This window comes from Gorilla gorilla, chromosome 1 (assembly GCF_029281585.2).
Source record: "Gorilla gorilla gorilla isolate KB3781 chromosome 1, NHGRI_mGorGor1-v2.1_pri, whole genome shotgun sequence".
In the NCBI taxonomy this organism is placed as follows: domain Eukaryota; kingdom Metazoa; phylum Chordata; class Mammalia; order Primates; family Hominidae; genus Gorilla; species Gorilla gorilla.
In genome coordinates, this window is record NC_073224.2 from 94,384,878 (window position 1) to 94,404,405 (window position 19,528).

Below are 19,528 nucleotides of genomic sequence, written 5' to 3' on the forward strand. Positions count from 1 at the left end.
CATAGCGCCCGGGAGGGCAGGTATGATGGCACTCCCATCCATTCAGAATGGAGAAAGAGGACCGCGTGTCACTTTTCCACCAACGTCACCACAGTCCCCTAGATAGCACTTAATGCATGGCAGGAAGGGGCTTGGATATATTGTCTGAATAAATGCATCTTTGTCCCCCAGATTCTAGAACAGTGACTCAGCGTAGAGCACAGCATTAAAAAACATGACATCTGCACTTCCATTCTCACACTTAAAATTCCCTTAAAATTTTTTTTACACTAGAACTCTTTATACTTGATCTTAGACAAAAATAACGACTTCACATAATAGTGGGAAAGGCATGTTAAAAGCACATTTCACACCTGAACGACTGCAGCAAGATACTGAAGCCATTCAATGGGAGAGGTTGTCTGGAGTCACCGCAGCATACTCATAAAGAAAAAAGTTGCTATTGTATTTTCAATGCCTTTTCCCAAAACATGGAGGATTGGTTTTTGTGTTTTTCCTGCTTTCCCTGGACGATAACGCCACAGCCCACTGCAGAGACAGTGAGCAACCTTTGAGATCACAGCTGTTCTTTTCTTGCCCCTCTGCTGAGAAACAAAGTGTGGGAGTCGAACAAAATGCAGAAAACGTTAGGGACTTAGCCTCAAGCCTGAGACGCCTCTGACATGGAGCCAGGGAGCCCCTGCATGCGGAACTGTGGAATCCAACCCCAGGCATAGTCACATCTGCACATGAGAGGGCTGCGCAGAAAGGCCCCATGTTTCCCTTTGGAAACGTGCGTGGCTTCTGTGAACAGACTGAACGCCCCTTTCCCTTCCTGTTTTTCCCCCATTTCCTTCCTTTTAAGGAGGATAAAGGCCTGGCCAATTCTCAGCTGTGTGGGTCCTCTGGATCCTTGGATCTGACACTGGCCCAGGGGCAGCAAAGGGGCAAAGGGACTCCAGGCCAGCTCTTCTCTGAGCCACCTTCTCTCCGCAGGTGGGCAACAAGAATGTCCCTGTCCATGGGGGGCCCTTGGGGGCAATCTCCCAGGAAGTACCTAAGTCCAAATCACTGACATATATTGATGACTCTCTTTGAGAGGCTGATAGAAGCTCTGGTTCCTCTATGGAAGAACGTGCATACATGAATGTGAAGCTTCATCCCTTTCTTGGTGGAAGAGGGCTTTGGACCCAGGTAAAGAATGAGTGTCCTAGAGGATGATCCAAAGGCCATGTCCGCTTATCCCCACTTCCTCCCAAGGAAGGTCGTGCCTGTGCACATCATGATGGCACATCCTGAAACAGTGATAGGTCGGGTTGGCAGAGGTACCCCCTCACAGTGGCCAGACAGGGGAGCCAATGATGGCACATCCTCAGAAGTCATTTCCCCGCCAAGGGTTCAGGCTGGAGGTGTCGGTAGTGCCCATCTTCCTCACATTCTACCTCCCTCATTTCTCACTTTTCCAGGCTTACAAAGGAAAATGCCAACACACTTCAGCCAACAAGTCAGCCTTGAGGAATCCAACTGCTCCCCATCAGTCAGGAGGAAAAACAGACAAAGCCAGCAAACCAAACCAAATCATTTTATTGTGCAATTTCCTTCTACCAGAAAATTACTAAAAATATAAATATTAACTCTCTAAAAAATACTCAGAATAGATCTGTAATCTTCCTCCTCCTCCTCCGAACTGGAGCCAATCTTCTTCTTTAAATGCTGATGGATTGCATACATGTATGTCTTCCATATCAGCCACATACACAACATTCAGATACACTTCCCTCTGTGCAGGGGGATACACCAGCCTCCTGCCAGGTTCTGGAAGCTCACCTTATAATCTACCAGGATAAAGCTGTGTGCTGAGTAGGAGGTTATGGTGGGGTTGGGGAGTAACAAGGAGACAAAAGACCTTGTGGTCCCAACTTCCTTATGTGGACAGAGAAGATAGGTCCTTTACTCCTCCTCATTACCCTGCCCTCGCATGGACTGGGCTAACTGAAGGCCAAGCTCCCAGAGAAGCTGGACTCACTGTGCGGGATTACTGGGGGTGTGGCTGCCAGGCTGCAGTCACAGGAAGGCCAGACTGTTGAGATGGACATGGAAACCAGGTGAGGCTTTGGATGGAAAGCTGGTCTGGGCCAAGGCCTCTGCAGGATGAGTAGTAGCTGTTCCTGCTGGGCTTTGGGCAGCACCTAGACCCTAGCACCAGGTACTATGTGCAGCATCTAAGACCAGACGCCAGTCTCAGAGAGCCTCCTGAGGTAGCAGCATCATCCCTGCAGCAGGGGGACGGGCAGGTTGTAGGCAGTTAGATTGGAGCAGGGTCCCATGGCACTGTATTCAGTATCAGACACAGGTCTGAAGAACTCTGGGGTCACCCTGGCAATGGTCCTGGACAACCTGGTGGCAGCCTTTTGCTCATCCTGGGTCTAAGGTCCTGGACTCCAGCAGCAGCTGGGCTATAGAGTGGAGGCAGGGTACTTAAGAAAGGCTGCACCTGCAATTCCTGTACCTATGGCTGCCATATCATTGGGCCAGAGCCGCCCTGGGCTCCAGCAGAGGAGAAGCCCCAGAGTGCAGGGGCTTGCTAGGTTTCCCATCAAAGCACAAACCATGCTCCTGGTGTGGGAAGCTCAGATGAAGTGGCTTGCTCCCAGGATGTGTGTTTGGGGACTCTATCCCTATCCTCAGCTCTGGTGTTTTGTGTGATACCCCAAACCATTCTGGGAAAACTCAAAGGACCCTGAATGCTAGTCCTGAGACCTCCTCTCTGACATCAGGGTCAGATATCACATCCTTGGAGTGAGAAAGAATGTACATGTAAGCCCTGCTCACTCTACCAGGGCCTGCAGGTGCCCTGCTGCAGCGACTCCTACGAGGGAGGGGAGACAGCTTGTGGTGAGCACGTGGTGAAACCTGGCTTCCTGGGAGAAGGAAGATAATGGAAGGCAAGGTAGAAGGGAAAGTGGTGGGAGGGCCATGGCAAGGCCACACAGCTGCAGAAGCAAGAATGCAGGAAGGAACCCACATCCTAGCAATCCTGCTGAGGCTCCTAGTTCTGTAGGAGTTAGCATGGCCATTTTATATGGCAGTGGTGGTGGGAAGAGGAGCAGAGGCTTGGAGATGAGAAGAGCTGGGAAGCAAGCCCTGGGTATCCCAGAGCTTATGGGTGGGAAGCCAAACAATGAATAGAACAGGGGAGGCCACAGGAATCCCAGGAGGAGGATGCCGCACCGCCTGCTCTGGCCGGACGTGCCATTCCCAGCCTTCTCCCAGGGAACCAGCCACCTTGTTCAAGAAAAGGAACGTTCTCCTCTTGCTGCAAAGAGCCCCGGGATTAGGATCACCCCCTTACAGGATCTGCTGGTCACAGGAAGACAGCACAATAGGACCCCTGGTGGGAGACCTAAAAGTGGGTTGCAGGAACCAGTTAAGGCTGGATGAACCTGGTCAGTCCCTTACATGGATCCTGAAGCAGGAAAAAGCCCACCAGCATCAGCATAAAAGAAAGGCAGGGAAGAGCAGGGCGGGGCCGCTCCAGTGAGGTCCAGAGCTGCAGGAGGCCCAGGCAACTTCAGCACAAGCACAAAACACTTCCACTTAATTAAAACTGGTTTCTCCCCACAGTTCTCACATTCCAATCTTGCACATGCTTCATTCTGGCTCTCACAGCAGGCCCAGGCCCTGAAACAGCATTATTTTAGGCTGCAAGGTGGCCCCTGAAAAGCTGTTCTGATCCCCAGTGATCGCTCTTCTCTGTCCCATCCTCACTCCCTTCTCCCTGCTTCTGCTCTGGGTTTTTAGTGCCAGCCCTGAATGCCAAGACCACCCCCATGTTCCTGGGCCCTCCCCACAAAACAAAATCAGAGTGTGCTCGGCTGCATCTGCTGGGGCCTGGCTCTCCCTGTCTTCACACACTCAGCAAGAGAAGCCTGATCTTTCCTTCTGTGCAGAATGCCCACATTTTGTGTTCGACATCTGACCAGATGGGAGAAACCTTGGGAACCCTGGGTGGCAGCGTTCAAACCCTGGGTGAACTCTCAAGGTCTCAGGCCTGGTAAGCATCTCCTCTGGCCTCCACCCCAGGGGCAGAGCAAACATGGCAACCAGGGGCCTGCGCTGTCCTGGGACCAAGAGGAGCTATGGCTGGGCTGTGGTCAGGGTGTGTGGCTTTCTAGGCCATGGCCTGTCATCAAGCCAAACCCATCATTCCTCATCCAGCCTTCCTCCCGCTGAGGCCAGGGGCATCGGACCCATCAAGGAGGAGAGAGAAGGGACAGGGGTGTGGGAGGGAGAACAGCAGGGGAGGAGGCGCATGTAGGGGACAGGCAAAAAGAATTCCTGTAAGATCCATTGTCCTGAGCTGGTGGCCCTGCAATTCACTGAGAAGACAGGACAAGCTCAAGAGTGGAAGAGCTCTAATGTCCAAGAGGACATTACTCACAGGAGGTTACAGAAAATTAGGCTCAAAACGGCATCAAGTCCTTCAGCCATTCTGCGGATAGACTCTTTAACTAGAACTACTCAAGGACTTCCAGTCCTGCAAAATCCCATGATGGACGACTGGCTCTCTGCTGGTGCCTCATACAAGGAAGACAAAGGGCACAGCGGAGTTGAGGCCAGGGCCAGTGTGCGCAGTGGAGGAGAAAGCAGCAGGAAGACAAGGGCAGAGCTCAGCAGGAAAGAGCAGAGGCTCTATTCAAAGGACAGCAGGTCTGGGTGAGGGCCCTCATTGTCGAGGCTGGAGGTCCGTGCCTGAGGAGGGGGGCTGCCATCCTCCCAGGACTCAGCCAGGCTGATGGGGCTCAAGCTGAGTTTGAAGCCATTCCTCTCGATAAGGCTGGGGGAGGAGGCCCTTCTGCACTCAGTCATCTTTAGCTTGGATTCGTCCTGGCTATCCTTGTGGATTAGGTCAGGTACTGACAGGGAAACCTCTCCATTGGGCAGAACTTTGCCTCTCTCTTCTCTTTCCATGGTGGCCTCTGGCTGTGAAGCGTCTGCTGGGACGTCAGGCTGGGCAGTGGGAGCGGAGTCCTGCGCCTGCCCAGGTGATGGCTCTGTCCCATACTCCAGACTGCTCAGGACAGGCTGTGATGAAATCAGCATGTCCTGGGTGGTCTTCAGGGCCCGAGGGGTTCGCTTTCTGGTTATGGGAGGTGGAGGATCCAGCCGAGGAAATGTTTCTTGCAGGACTGACCTGTAAGGTTAATGACAATAAACACACATGCCTTAAGGACAGCAAGACACCAATCCACCTGCCATCTTGCTTCTCCAACTCCAACTGCACTTTCAACCCACCCCACCCGATAACTGCTCTACTCCTTGGGCTCTGGTTCTTGGTTTGGCACATAGGCCTTAGCAATTTCAGCATAACAGTAGCTTTTGGCCTGGGCCATGCTCACTCAGTGTTCAGAGCAGCACAAAGTGCTGGCCTCTAGAAGACAGGATAGAGACCGCTGGTGAAGCTTGTCAAATCAGAACCCAGGCAGTAAGTCCTGTGGAGGGCATTCCCACCTCAGATGCACAGGTGTTTAAAACAAGGCCTGGAAAGAGCCTGTTGGTAGGAGGGGGAAGAACAGGAGGGCTGCTACAGGGGGCTTCTCCCACTGTGCCCTAGTGGGCTGTGACAGGTGCAGGCTTCTCCACAAGCAACAGTCTACGGCAGCGGTTCTCAGCTATGGCCGGGCATCAGAATCTACCTGGGGACCTTCTGGGCAATAGCTGGGTTCAAATCCAGCTCTGCCAAGTACTAACTTTGTGACCTCAAGCTATTTACTTTGTCTGTCTGAACGTGAGTTATCTGCAGGATGGAAATATCATCTACCTCCCAGGGCTGCTGGGAGGGTTAGACAAAATGATGCAACTATAGCCTGCAGCACAGAGCTGAGGACATAGTGTGCACTCAGCAACCTTCAGCAGCACAGAGCCGAGGACATGGTGGGCACTCAGCAACCTTCAGCTGTGGCTGCAGAAGGTGAAGCCAGCTCCCGAGAACGTGGCCTGATCCTGCAGCTTTTCAGTACAGGACAATCTCACACCCCTCCCTTGGGGCTGTTCTCCTGTGCAGACACTGCAGTTTGTCCCTGTACCTTTTCAAGTGGGTCCACAGAGGGGCATGGATGTTGGGCAGGTGAGGGGCTCACCTTTCATCCTCTAGCCAAGCCTCTGGAGCTGCGTCAGTCCCACTGGCCAGCTGTGCTCCTGCAGTCTTGTTGATCTCTGTCACACCCACACTGCCCAGGCTGGAGGGCTCCTTTCTCCGCAGGAAGTCATTCACTTTGGCCCCCATGGCTTTGCCCAGGTTCTTGAGGTGCTGGCTGCTGCCCACCCAGAGTCCTGGCCCCCCAGGCTCAGCAGAGCCCAGAGGGGCAGAGCCGGGGGCCACGGGCTTGGACAAGTGGGGGAAGGAGCGGCTGGCCTGGAGCTTTGGAGTGAGGGCTGTGTTCAAATTCTCAAACATGCCGTGGTCAACTATGAACAAAGAGGCGACAGAGAGACATGATGAGGAAAGGGGAGCGGTACCTGTGCTCTATCATTCAGTTTTTCCTTATCCCACACCCAAAACTTGTAACTTCCAAGGCTTTGGAAATATTCAAGAAAGAGCCAGCAAAGACACTCCTGAACTTTCCAGTGTAGTTTTCTTGATGGGACAGGAACTAGAAATTCTAGCTCTGCCCCACCCAAGTTAATCAGTGACTAATGCTAGCCATAAAAAAATAAAGTCGTTCCTGTAAACCTGCCTCCTTGACTCATGGGCTTGGCCCCTTTACCTTGGAGTCACCACGCCCTTTGGAGTAAAGAAAAAATGAGGATGAAGCAATGAAACATGACATTTTTACATCACTGTAAGCACGTGCTGAGCTCTCAGTGGGTTGGAAGCTGGTGGAGGGATGGCATGGATGAGGCTTGGTGTTAGAAGCTCCCCACTGAAGGCCATGAGTATAGCACATATTCTCCACAAAAAATGGGGCAGCAGCTCCTCAGGTCTACAGAGGTGGGACTTGAGCGAGTGGGCCAGCTCTTGCGGAGGTGCTAAGTGGTGGTTCAGAATCAGTTCGTACCAAATGGATAGGTACTCAGTGCCAGTGAAGCACGAGGATCCCAATGAACATCAGCTTACTTAATCCTTACAACCACCTAGGGAGGTGGTACATGGAAGGATATCTACCTACAGATGAAGCCTGCAGGACTCCACGTAATGCAGTGCCGTGCCTGAGGTCACACAGCTAAATACTAGCAGGGCTGGAGCTAGAACTGAGGCCTTCTAATCCACAGCTCAGGGCTCCTCCACAACTTTGCCCTGCTATAGATCATGGAACAGCTGCCTATATATGCCTGGTACATGGTCCTTCTTGTAGGGATCCTCTTTGGCTTGAAAAATTAACTCAAAGAGCTGGGTATAAACCCATTAGGTTGTAAAGATTTGCAAGGCAGAGGCCATGCCTCATTCATCTTTGTATCTTCAACACCTAGCCTGGGTTTGGTATATAGCTGTGCTCAATACAGATCTTGAATCGCCAAAACCGATTCTGTAGATAGAAAATTGTGGTGGCCAAGGTGGTAGCTTAAAGGTTTGTTATTGAAATGACTGGAGCTCCAGGCTCTAAGCCATGCTGTCCACACACTCACACTTGGCCATCCTCTCCCTATCTGGAAATCCAGCTCAGTCATCAGGCAGCCAGACCCACTCTGAGGCCTTGGAATCTGGGTCAAGGTTTCTGTCTACACCAACTACCCCAGATATGTTGTCAGTCTGAGGAAAGGAGATCACTCGATCATTTGATGACTAGGCTCCTTTCCTTGTGAACACCTCTGCTAAGTGTCTATTTTCACTGAGCCTCTTCTAAGAGTAACTGGGGTTAGGATGTACTTTTTCTTCTGCTGAATTTTTGTGTAAAGCAGTTCTTTCTGCCCTGCACTGCTGTATCCTGGGCCAGTGAAAACCTTTCTTGTGGTTTCAGTGGTGCTATCCTTTCTAGGCCAACTACCTAGGTATGCCATATTCTAAGGGCCTTTGGGTGGCAGGGAGGAAAACCTGTGGGAAGTGAAGTGGAGACTACTCTCTGCGGATGAGCCCTGTGGCCTGCACCACTGCAGGGTGAGGACCTGCCAGGGAACAGCATGACAGCATCCCTGGGACACAGGGCCCAAGCTGGCTGGGCTCCGGATAGACCCACCACACCAGCAGAAGCTTCCAGCCCGCTCCACAGCAAGCAGGGTCATCAACTCCTGATGATTCTCCTAAGTGTGTATCTTGCCACATCATCCACTTTGGCACAATTTGCCTCTCAGGTCCCACATCCTTCTTATTTTCTTTAATCACATCATCCACAAACTAGCAAAGAAGATTTGGAACCAAACCATTTAACTATTTCCCCCCAAACCAGAAAGTACATAGACAACAATGAAACTGTACGAAATGCCCGGGGAAGGCAAATTGCCACCACTTCCCAAATCAGACATTTCCCTGGTGGTCTCCTTATTGGTTTAAAGTGACTTTTCAGAGCAGACATACTCGTTTTTAAAAAGGCAAGCACCAAAAACACCTGTCAAGGTGATTAGTAAATTATAAGCTATTATTATTTTTAAAACACTCTTTGTAATAAACAGAACTCTGGACTATGCACCATTTTGGATTTCCTGTATTTTTTGCTCTCTACCCTTCATAACATAGTCTATAATGCACTGAATTTTTAAGTAATGTAAAGATAGCCTACCATGCACTCCCTTTACCCTTGTCTAAGTCTTTCCAGTAGATACACCTTGTCTTAAAATGGTAAGGTCCTTGAGGGCCATAGCGCCTGAAGTGTTTCTTTATCTTCTACAATGCCCAGCTTAGGGTCTTGCACGATAGTAGGCATTTAATAAGTTTGTTTAATTGAATTTGACTTTTATATGAATTCTTAAAAATTGCATGATGGACTGACATTGTAGGGAAACTGCTCACAAGTCTTTTTCCATTTATAAAAACCACTCAAAACTCCCTCTATGGGAGTGGTCTTCAGGGGCTCTTGAGGTCAGACCCAGAGAACTGCCCTTCTATTCGAAGTGAAAGTGGGGCTCTGGCTGGGGGTCCCTTTATCCCTATGTCTGAGGACGTGCAATGGGTCCCTTTCTTGATGATGACGCTAATGACCCCCACACATTATCTCTCTTGCTTCAGGACTAGAGGCTTGATGGTTCAGAAAATAATGGCAATGGAGGACAGAGAGATGACTGGACCCCAGCCAGGTGGCCCTCCCAACAGTACCCCCCAACATGCACACGCCCAAGCAGAGGAGGGCATCTGGGGATGTAAGTCATCCACAAAAAAACAGGATATCTTACCTGTCCGAGAAAGGGGCTCGGAAAGCAGGTGGGAAACAAACAAAAGAAAGACACATTTTACGTAGTGACCAGTCACTTTGAGAGTGTCACCTCCTGCCAGGGCCACCAGCACCAGCATACCTCGTGAGGACACAGCACACAAGACAGGGGACCTGCTACAAGGAGTGGTGTGTACCCTGGAACCGCCAGGCTCCCACAAACTTTTCAGTGACTAAACCAAAACCGGGTCGCATTTTAAAAACTCTACACAGGCACTGAGAGATTCTGCCTCCCATATTTCCCCCCAGTATTTTAAGCTCCCTTTACTTTAAGTCTGAGGTTGCAGTGGGAGAGTCTGAAGTTGGCAGTCGGAGAAATGTGATAGGTCAAGACAGAATGCAATTCCAAGTCCTCGGGGTCCTGTGTGCATCACTCACAAGTATGCTACTGTCCACATGTCAATCACTGGGTTTTAGCCAGGAAGATGTTCATCCACTCCAGTTTAGAGTCTAAACTAATAACATGGGTAAACCAAGTAGCAGAGAGGTTTGCCCAATATCACACAGGTAGCTCATGGCGGAGCAGGGTTAGAAGTCACATAAGCTGATGCCCAGACTCACGAGCTTTCTCTACACCATAATGGACCAAATGAAATTGCTGATACCCCCCAAACTGCCAAAGTATGTGGCTGCAACTTACTTTCCAATGCATGCTAATGTTCCAAACCAGGCTATCTGGGAGGAACACGAGGGGAATCATGTTCTCCCATTGTCCTTCGAATGTTTCAGTACTGTGAATAAATACACACAGGAAGACAACTCTGGGCTCTCACGTGCAGAAGCTAACTCACACTTCACTCACACATGCTCGACAGCACTGCAAAACAAGCCCATCACTATTTCCAGAGCGGCCATAGCTCCCCATGCAGCATAAACATACCTGCCATCTAGATCTGCAGCCCTGTTCTGTATCTAGTTGACATGTTGTGATAATCTAGAAAGGGGTGTCTTCAGCTTATCTTCCAAGTGTCACAATCATCTTTCACCTTATTCCACACCTCGTTAGTGCACAAGGTTGTTATAGGACAAGCGAAACGAAGAGGCAACCTTGCCTCTCTGGAGTCCCAGAGTCTCCCCATCAGACTGACTTAAGCCATGAGCAAAATAGTATTGAGTAAGCCACCCATTTGTGTTTTAGTCACTTGCTAAAAAGAGTACCAACCACTGAAAACAATATTTGGCCCCTATTCTTAGGAAATACACATTGAAGTACTTAGGTATAAAAGGACATAGTGTTTATAACTTACCTTCAAATAGTTCACGAAAAAATTAAGTATATACACATACACATGGGGCAGGGGGCAGGAGGAAGGGGACGGATACAGCAAATGGGGTAAAATGTTAATAGGAAAATCTGGATACAGGGCATAAGGGTGTTCTTTGTATTGATTTTATTTTTTTGCAGCTTTTAAGATGGAGTCTCGCTCTGTCACCCAGGCTGCAGTGCAGTGGCGCTATCTCAGCTCACTGCAGCCTCTGTCTCCCAGGTTCAAGCGATTCTCCTGCTTCAGCCTCCCAAGTAGCTGGGATTACAGGTGCCCACCACCATGCATGGCTAAATTTTATATTTTGAATAGAGATGGGGTTTCACCATGTTTGTCTGGCTGGTCTTGAACTCCTGACCTCAAATGATCCACCCGCCTTGGCCTCCCAAAGTGCTGGGATTATAGGTCTGAGCCACTGCACCCAGCCTAATTTCTGCAACTTTTACAAATTTGAATTTCCAAAGAAAATGTGAAAAATATATAAACCTCAAAAAACAAACTAAAACAAAACAATAAAAATATTTGCTGACAGAGATTAGGCTGATAAAGGAGAAGAAAAGGAAGGAGATTATTCAGACAAGACAGAGGTTTTCAGGGCTGGAGGGCTGGGGGTAGACAGTGTCAACACAGAAAACTGATGATAACAAAGATAAAAGGGGACAAATAGACAGCATCACTATAGTATCTCTACCACATTCTTCTCTCTGGGTATTCTCAATCAGGGCCTGCCACTGGGCAATGGCAAGTCAAATACAATCTTTACACATTTTAATCTTGCTTGCAGTAGACTCCATTCATCTTCCAAAGGGTAACCTAGTTGGTAGTGGAATCATGTGCCTTGTGACATCAACTGTGCTCAGAATGTTTATCCTCTGGACAAGCCAGCCAGCCTCTCCAGAGCAGGCGTGTGATCTCTGTACCCTGCAGTGGTCAGAATATGGAGAACTTCTCACTCCTCAGCATCTCTGGACCTCCAATCTCTTCCTCTGCCCTGAGTGCTTTTCCCGACATTATGTTCTCTCGTGCCACCAGCCTGCCAGGTAAACTTTGGTGCTACTAGGGCCACAAAGATGTGGTTTGTTTTGAAGCTTTTAATTGAGTACCCTACCAGATCATGTTACAGGACCACGATTTAGTGAGAAAGTCAAATTATGCATGGGGAGAAAATAATTTTTCAAAATGCTGCATTTGTGGTAAGTAGTTACTGCTGTGTATTGATTTTTGGTAAGGGAAGAAAGGGGAAAACTTTTTTTTTTTTTTTTTTTTTGAGACAGAGTTTCACTCCTGTCGCCCAGGCTGGAGTGCAATGATGTGATCTCGGCTCACTGCAACCTCCGCCTCCTGGGTTCAAGTGATTCTCCTGCCTCAGTCTCCATTTATCATCAAGCTTTTCCCCCTAGAGTGTGCATGAAATCTCAAGGTGGCAGTATGTCTGCATAGAGTAGAAACTAGTTTTAGCTCTGTTTTGACAAGTTTGGAGAGGATTTGGAGTTAGCCAAATCAGAGAGGCCTAAGCAGCAGCGTAAACTGATGAGCACATCATGGAATAAAGTTGGACACCCTGAGGACTCCCTGTTCAAAATACGGTCCTTAGACTTGCAACATCTGCATCGTCTGGGAGCTTGTTAGAAATGCAGAATCTCAGGTTCCCACCCCAGACCCACTGAATCAGCATCTGTGTTATTAACAAGATCCCTAGGGGATCCCTATGCACAGTAAAATGGAGAAGTACTGCTCAGTGGAGTAGGCCTCCTAAGCATCCATTTGTCTACATATATGACATTTATAAATTTGTCCCCCAAACTGAACACAGCTGCTATTCTGGGATTTGAGGCAGGTCAGCTTTTTGTCCAAGTGTTAGCACTCCAGGGTGTGCCGTGCAGTGATGGCCCACGGGAACCCTGACTGTGGGTATGAGATGTTTCAACTGGACAATCCTCAAAGGGGGCATGGAACATTGCTCTGCAGCCTGTGACTCTGGGTCCCAGGATGCCCAGGAGACCGGCAATGCGGAGTGAAGGCATCCATGTGATGAGATGCAGGAGGGTTAGGTGAGGGGCAGGCCAGGCAGAGAGGTGTCATCTGGGCTACATCATAAATCCCACTTTCCAGAGGATCTTTCTGAGGCCTGAATGAAATGGCCCCATTCAGAATTCCCCAGGATGTCATCCAGAATAGCTCTGCCTGGCTGAGTTCGAGAGATCACTGTTCTGTTTCAGCGTTGAGATGCCTTGAAGTACAGAGATTGAGCCCCTAGGTATGCCTGGGGGAGTCCCAGGAAGTGGAATCCCAACCTTGCTCAGCTCACCAGTGTTTCTTCTGTAACCCAGACATTGCAAAGACAGCAGTACCCACTGAGGCATCCAGCCCAGCTCAGGCCCTGCCACCCCAGTACCAAAGCATCACTGTCAGGCAAGGGATACAGAACACAGTGCTCTCACCAGGTGAGGACTTCTCTGACTCTGGGCGGGAATGTGTGAGAGGCTAAGGATGAAAAGGGGCTGCTTCCCTAAGGAAGCAGAGGTGTCTGGAAGCTGGACCCCCATGCGCGGTCTTGTCACCTGCAGCCTCCTATCTGGCCCTTCTTCCTTTGGTAGACACCCACAGGCCTGGGGCTCTCGCCTTGCCTCCCCTCTCCTGTCTCTGAAATTGGTGTGCAAGAGCAGCTTCTGGCTGAGTGGGCTGTGGAGGGATCAAGATGAGCAGTGAGGCTGAAAAAAGGGTCACAACCATGGGTGGCGAAAAGAGGGACTGTGGGAGGCTGCCGGTTTGGCTATCCACTGGGTCACCTGTCTGTGTCTATCCTTAGAGGAGTCAGTGGACATGGTGTCTCCAGGAAGGGAAGGCCTTGACAAATACCAAGGCTTACCAACTAAAAGCAGCCTCTCCTGCCCCAAGATCCAATGGCCCTTTGTACCCCTAGAAAAAGAATGCAGTGAGAAGGAATGCCCTCGGCTGCTCTTACCACCGTCTTGCGTCTGCTCTCAGAACTTCAATCGTGGTGGGGTGGAGGTAACCGAGGTCATGCCTGATGTTTGCCTTCTTACCTTTCTGCTCCAGCATCCTTGGCTCCACTGCTCCCTGCCAGAGACTCAGACCTGGTCCTTTCCTTTGCAGACTGCAGCTTGGGGGACACCCAGCACGGAGAGAAGCTGAGGCGGAACTGCACTATCTACCGGCCCTGGTTCTCCCCCTACAGCTACTTCGTGTGTGCAGACAAAGAGAGCCAGCTGGAGGCCTATGACTTCCCAGAGGTGCAGCAGGATGAGGGCAAGTGGGACAACCGCCTTTCCGAGGACATGGCTGAGAGCATCTGTTCGTCCTCTTCCTCCCCAGAGAACACTTGCCCTCGAGAAGCCACCAAGAAATCCAGGCATGGCCTGGACTCCATCACATCCCAGGACATCCTAATGGCTTCCAGGTGGCACCCAGCACAGCAGAATGGCTACAAGTGCGCGGCCTGCTGCCGCATGTACCCCACCCTGGACTTCCTCAAGAGCCACATCAAGAGGGGCTTCAGGGAGGGCTTCAGCTGCAAGGTGTACTATGGCAAGCTCAAAGCCCTCTGGAGCAAGAAGCAGAAGGCCCGGCTGGGAGACGGGCTCTCCTCCGGCAGCTGCCAGGCCTTCAATAGTCCTGCTGAACACCTTAGGTAAATTGGCGGTGAAGCCTACTTATGTCTCTAGAGAGATGTCAATAAAGTTAGTCACAGCCTTCTGTCCAGTCTGAGGTCACTCCGCACAGCCTGCTGTCCTTCCCAGAACCCGGCTCTCATCCCCTTTGGCTAATGGTTGCCTAGCAACACCAGGCACATACCCTCCCCTTTCTCTCTTTTAAAAATAAAGACAATACCTGAAGTTTGGGAAAATCATCTAAGGTAGAGGTTCTCAAAGTAAGGTGCCCAGCTGGCAATACCAGCAACCCCTGGGAACTCTCAGGCCCTCCTCAGACCTACTGAATCAGAAACTATGGGTCTGGGGCTGGCGGTCTATGTCCTAACCAGCCCTCCAGGTGACTCTGATGCAGCTCAGCTGTGAGAAGCACTGCTCTAGGATTCTGGCCTCTGCTTGGTCCCTATGTGGTCAGTCCTTGCCCCACCCTGGGAAGAAGGGGCTGGATGCCCTTTCCTATTTGCATGGGGAAGAATCTCTGCAGTTTTAAAGGCTTCTTTGGTGGTAGATCTTCTGAGAGGGGAATGTGGAGGACAACATGCCTCTGAGTATAAGGCAGGTAAGAGGCAGATGGGGCTGAGCTCACCCGGGACTGAGCTCACAGGCGCTACCATCATTCACTTAGAACAGCCATCCAGTGCTGGAGCAGAATAGAATCAGTTTTGACCCAGGAGACGTCTTTTCTTGGCTGTTTTGAGCCAGGTGAAAATAGGCAGGTAAACATGGGAACCTACTGCTTCCTGTTACCAAGTAATGTGTCCAGTGGGCAGCCTTGACTCTGCCTCCATTTCTGAGTGAACCTCCTGGTCCATCTGACCCAGAAAGATGGATAAGCATCAGGGATGCAGCAGAGACATCTATCTTGACTGTAATGTGTTTTTTAAAAAGCACCAAATGCTTGCTGGTCATCCTTTCAGGCCTCATTTACCTCTTGCTTTATCACCCTGATGACTCAGTAGCCCCTCCACTGCAGTGGGCACTGCCTTGCAGGGACCCTGGCACAAACCACCCCCCGGTCTTTGCCTCCCTCAGGGCTTGGCCAGCAGGTGGTGTGGAGGGTCCTCCCTCACCTCCCAAAGGCTTTTCCTCCAGAGTCTTATCTGTGGCTTAGCAGAGCTGCTCTGCTTATCAGTGTGCTGCTAAAATCTCATTTGTGGTCGTTCCCCACAGAGTGGGAGGGAGGCTGGGCTCGATCCCCATCGCATCATATGCTGTGAGACCACTGCGGCCCTGTGCCCTCGAGCCATGCTTCTCACCCCATTCTGTCCCCAACCCCACCCAGCCTGCATCCCAGAGTCCACTTGACTGCCAGGCTCCAGCTGGGCTGGGAGCCAGGACAAGGTCACAACCTATCCAGTCCAGTGTGCGGGGGTCTCCAGGCAGCCCTGACATCACTCCCAGGACCCTGTGCCCTGAAAGGGCAGATGAGTGGCTCTGGGCAATCTTTTTAATCCTCACTCCGAGCTACTGTTGCCTCTGTCCTTTGCCAACCCCATGCTCCCTTCTCTACGGCATCTGTACAACAGGCATAGAACATATCACGAGAAGGAAAACTAGCAGGCCAGGGACTGAGCCCAGGTGCCATGGCACGTGCCCATCCCGCCTGCCAGGTGCTCGTGGTTAGTGTCTTCTCCCTAAAGACAGGGTGTTTTCCACATTCCACATTTAATGTTGTATCAATGTAACCCCAGGAATTTTCTCAGTACAGAGCTAAGTTTTAGCAGAGCAGGAAAAAGCACCCAGCACTGTACTGAGCAGCACAGGTGCAGGCAGAAGGAAGCTCCCTAAAAGGGAAATTGTTCTGTATCCTGGGTCACTGCCAGGCACTCTCTACTGGGTGCTTTTAAAATACAATCTCATTTACTTTCCATAGTAGCTTTGTGTGGTTTATACTATCCCCATTTTCGAGATGAGAATACAAAACTCAGTTCAGTTCACTTAGCCAGAAAAGAACAGAGAGCATGTGAACCCAGTTGATCTAACCTTTTCAACTTTCTCTCTAGCCTGGGCCTGACGAAGCATCAGGCCTAACACATCCTCTGCCTGCAAAATGGCTAAAAGTTCCAGACAAAGTGACCTGGCTTTTCTAAAGTCTGTTCTGTGTGATCCCACAGCTCCTCATTCCTCAAACACTCCCTCCTTTACCAGGCTCCTCTGCCCTTTCATTTGTACTCCTTGCAGGGAAGCCTACATTCCCATGAGTCAGGACTTCTGTGCTGAGCTGTGTCATAGTGATACCATGATCCCCGCTGAGGTAGGTATGAGGAGGAGCCTGTTTTGTCCCCAGTATGAACATTTCTGGAATGGGCCTATTCAGACTTCTACCAGCTACATATTTCAGGCATTTAGTCATGAAGTCCGTGAAATAGTATAATCTTTTTTTTTTTTTTTTTTTTTCCTTGAGACAGGGTCTCGCTCTATCATCAAGGCTGGAGCGTGCAGTGGCATGATCTCGGCTCACTGCAACCTCCGTCTCCCAGGCTGAAGCCATCCTCCCATCTCAGCCTCCCAAGTAGCTTGGACCACAGCCACTCACCACCATGCGTGGCTAATTTTTATGGTTTTTTTTTTTGTTTTTTTTTTGTAGTAACAGTCTTTCCCCATGTTGCTCAGGTTGGTTCAAACTCCTGAGCACAAGCGATCCACCTGCCTCGGCCTCCCAAAGTGCTGGGATTACAGGCATGAGCTGAATAATCTTGATTATACAATTACACAGTTATACTGGCAAATATCTATGATGTAGTAATTTTTCAAGCACTCGGAACTTGATGCTGGCCAGGTGTGGTGGCTCATGCCTGCAATCCGAGCACTTTGGGAGGCCAAGGTGGGAGAATTGCTTGAGCTCAAGAGTTTGAAACCAGCCTGGACAACATGGCGAAACCCGTCTCTACAAAAAATACAAAAATTAGCTGGGTGTGGTGGCACACACCGGTAGTCCTAGCTACTCAGGAGGCTGAAGTGGGAGGATCATGGAGCCCAGGGAGGTCAGGGCTGCAGTGAGCCATGATCATGCACTCCAGCCTGGGAGACAGAGTGAGACCCTGCCTTAAAAACACCTGAAAAACAAAAAGCCCTGAAACCCAAAACCAAAAAAACAAACTGGCTGCTACTACCCACATATTCTAATGATATTCGGAGTTTGAAAAAACCTGGGATTGGCAGAGTCGGCAAAAATGGGTGTAGACGAGTTTCCCAATCTCAGGACTACTGACATTTGGGGCTGGATGATTCTTTGTTGTGGGGGGCTGTCCTGTGCATTGTAGGATATTGATCAGTATCCCTGGCTTCACTCACTACATGCCAGTAGCTTTGTGACAACCAAAAACATTTCTAGACATTGTCAGATGTCCCCTGGTGAGGAAAAATCATGCCAAGTTAAGAACCACTGATACCTCTGATCCCGCAGGGCTGATCTATATAAAGGGCAAATGAAGCCACCATCTTCCTCTCCTGCTACAGGGAACTTGTGAATCTTTCCTCAATCCCATACCCTTGGGAACCATGTCACAGAGCTGATGCCACTTGGCTTGGGAAGTGGGGTGGAAGTGAGGGGGAGAGAAGGAGCAGGTGGAATAGAAGCAGCAAGAAAAGACAATGGAAAAGCTTTTAGAAATAAGAAAGGTTTATTTAGCAAAAGCCACTAGACTAGTGACAACATCCAGGGAGTAAGTGCACTTACATTAACAGAATCTTTTCCCAGAGAGTTGATCCAACAGAGTTAATGACACAACAGCTTTAGGAAGTAGAGTGCTAGTGGGTAGAGGGTTAGGAGGAAGCAGTCAAGCAAAGAGTAAATAAAAGGAATACAACGCCTAAACAAGATCAGTTGAGAGAAATGAGGCTAGCAAGAGGTTTTACAGAGAGAGCATTGATATAAGCAGGAATATAAGGAATATAATTTTTAATCCCAATATACAGTCCATTCAGTGCAGAGAAATTCTTTCCTGGCTCCATAACTGTGGGAGCCTCCTGTGCACGAGAGTCTGCTGGCACCTGGGGCAGGCTGGGGCAGGCACCAATAAGGTTAGCACCCCTGGTGTCCATTTGTCCTCCATATAGGGCAGAGTAGAAGAATGAAAGAGAGGAAGGCAGAGTTGAGTTAGCAGAGCAAGAAGCAAGGAGGGAGGACAGGGTGACATCGTTGGGAAATCAGGTCTGCAATGTTCCCTTTCCTGCCCAGTTGGCCCTGATGGAGGGTCGGTGGCTGGTGATCCTTCAAGGCTCCTAGATCTGTCCTTTGTCTCCCATCTCCACACACCAAGTATGCACTGGTTTGGGTCCACTAGGGAGGATGCCAATACACAAACTAGTCCTCCAGGGAGGGCCTGAATTGGGGAAAGGGTGGCGCCCAGGCAGGAAGAAACCACCATGGAACACCCCAAGGGCAGGAGTCTTGGATGGGTCCCAAAGTCAGCAACACAGATAACTAGTTTCTCCAATTCTTTAATTTCTCCATTTCCTTTCGTCTATCCAATCTCAAGTTTTTACAGGCCTTTTAGAAGCGGCCTTCCTCACCCACTCCCTGGCCACATCCCACATAAGCCCTCTCCATCCACATTCCATACACCTAATCCACTGGCCTCTGGCTTTATCCTCAGCTCCTGCTTACGTCCAGAAAACAGACTTTTCACTCCTCTGGACGTTCAAAATCTTAATAATCTAAGTGGTCTTGGACTCAGGGAACCCTGGGTTAGATTTCGTAAGCTAGGTAGGCTCAGCCACACTGGATTCTGACAGCTGCTCATTTAGTTTCATGGATCTCACTTTCCTGGTTCTTCCTTCTCTGTGTAACTGTACCTATTTCCAATGGCAAATTAGATCAAAACAAAACAAACAGAACCATGCCTCTCCAACTAAATGCATGTTAGAAAACACAAATCTGTTGCTGATTCAAACACCCTGGAGATCCCCATTCTTTTCCGTCTGGTTACAATCCTACATATATGTACACACTTTCCCTCACACATGTATATATAAACACATGTGTACACACACACACACAAAACACACACACACACACACACCACCCGATCCTATTTCCACTGACACCCTGATGCACCAAGGAAGGCTAACATAAAACTGAATTTATTTCCTTTAATTTGGACTTTCTGGGCTACAAGAAAACCAACTGTGGCCATTAGAAGAGGACTGCACTTTTATTTATATACAATCTAAAGGAAAGCTAGGGTCGATGAACTCCATTTTGGGACAATCATATCCTTGCCGATTGACCCTCCAATAACACTGCAGT

At 49.7% G+C, this 19,528-nt stretch overlaps 2 protein-coding genes across 12 annotated transcripts in view; one reads left to right on the forward strand and one right to left on the reverse strand.

Moving 5' to 3' along the window:
• Positions 1-1,544: 1,544 nt before the first annotated feature.
• NOS1AP (nitric oxide synthase 1 adaptor protein) overlaps positions 1,545-19,528 on the reverse strand; it is a 320,296-nt gene continuing 302,312 nt past the window's right edge. For 5 of the 9 annotated variants that reach the window (XM_004027787.5, XM_019025884.4, XM_063693452.1 and 2 more), the window contains 2 exons: positions 6,120-6,447; positions 1,545-5,173 (listed from right to left, as the gene is read on the reverse strand). In XM_004027787.5, the coding sequence (XP_004027836.2) occupies positions 4,672-5,173; positions 6,120-6,447 (830 nt within the window). In that variant the 3' untranslated portion in view covers positions 1,545-4,671. The other 4 variants (XM_063693454.1, XM_004027789.5, XM_055364527.2 and 1 more) reach the window with 4 other exon arrangements.
• Positions 11,474-14,323, forward strand: SPATA46 (spermatogenesis associated 46). 3 transcript variants are annotated; one of them, XM_019025911.4, is made up of 3 exons: positions 11,474-11,646; positions 12,937-13,050; positions 13,667-14,323. In XM_019025911.4, exons 1-3 carry the CDS (start codon positions 11,544-11,546, stop codon positions 14,260-14,262), a joined length of 813 nt encoding a protein of 270 aa, XP_018881456.2. In that variant the 5' UTR covers positions 11,474-11,543; the 3' UTR covers positions 14,263-14,323. The 3 variants fall into 3 exon arrangements, with proteins under 3 accessions (XP_018881456.2, XP_004027839.3, XP_018881463.2); XM_004027790.4 differs by having other exon boundaries at positions 13,724-14,323; XM_019025918.4 differs by lacking the exon at positions 12,937-13,050 and having other exon boundaries at positions 13,724-14,323.

Coding starts and splice junctions, on each gene's coding strand:
- SPATA46 (XM_019025911.4), top strand. CDS start 11,544: ATGGAGAACTTCTCACTCCTCAGCATCTCTGGACCTCCAATCTCTTCC. Junction 11,647..12,936: donor TCGTGCCACCAGCCTGCCAG/GTAAACTTTGGT, acceptor TCTGTAACCCAG/ACATTGCAAAGACAGCAGTA. Junction 13,051..13,666: donor GAACACAGTGCTCTCACCAG/GTGAGGACTTCT, acceptor TTTCTGCTCCAG/CATCCTTGGCTCCACTGCTC.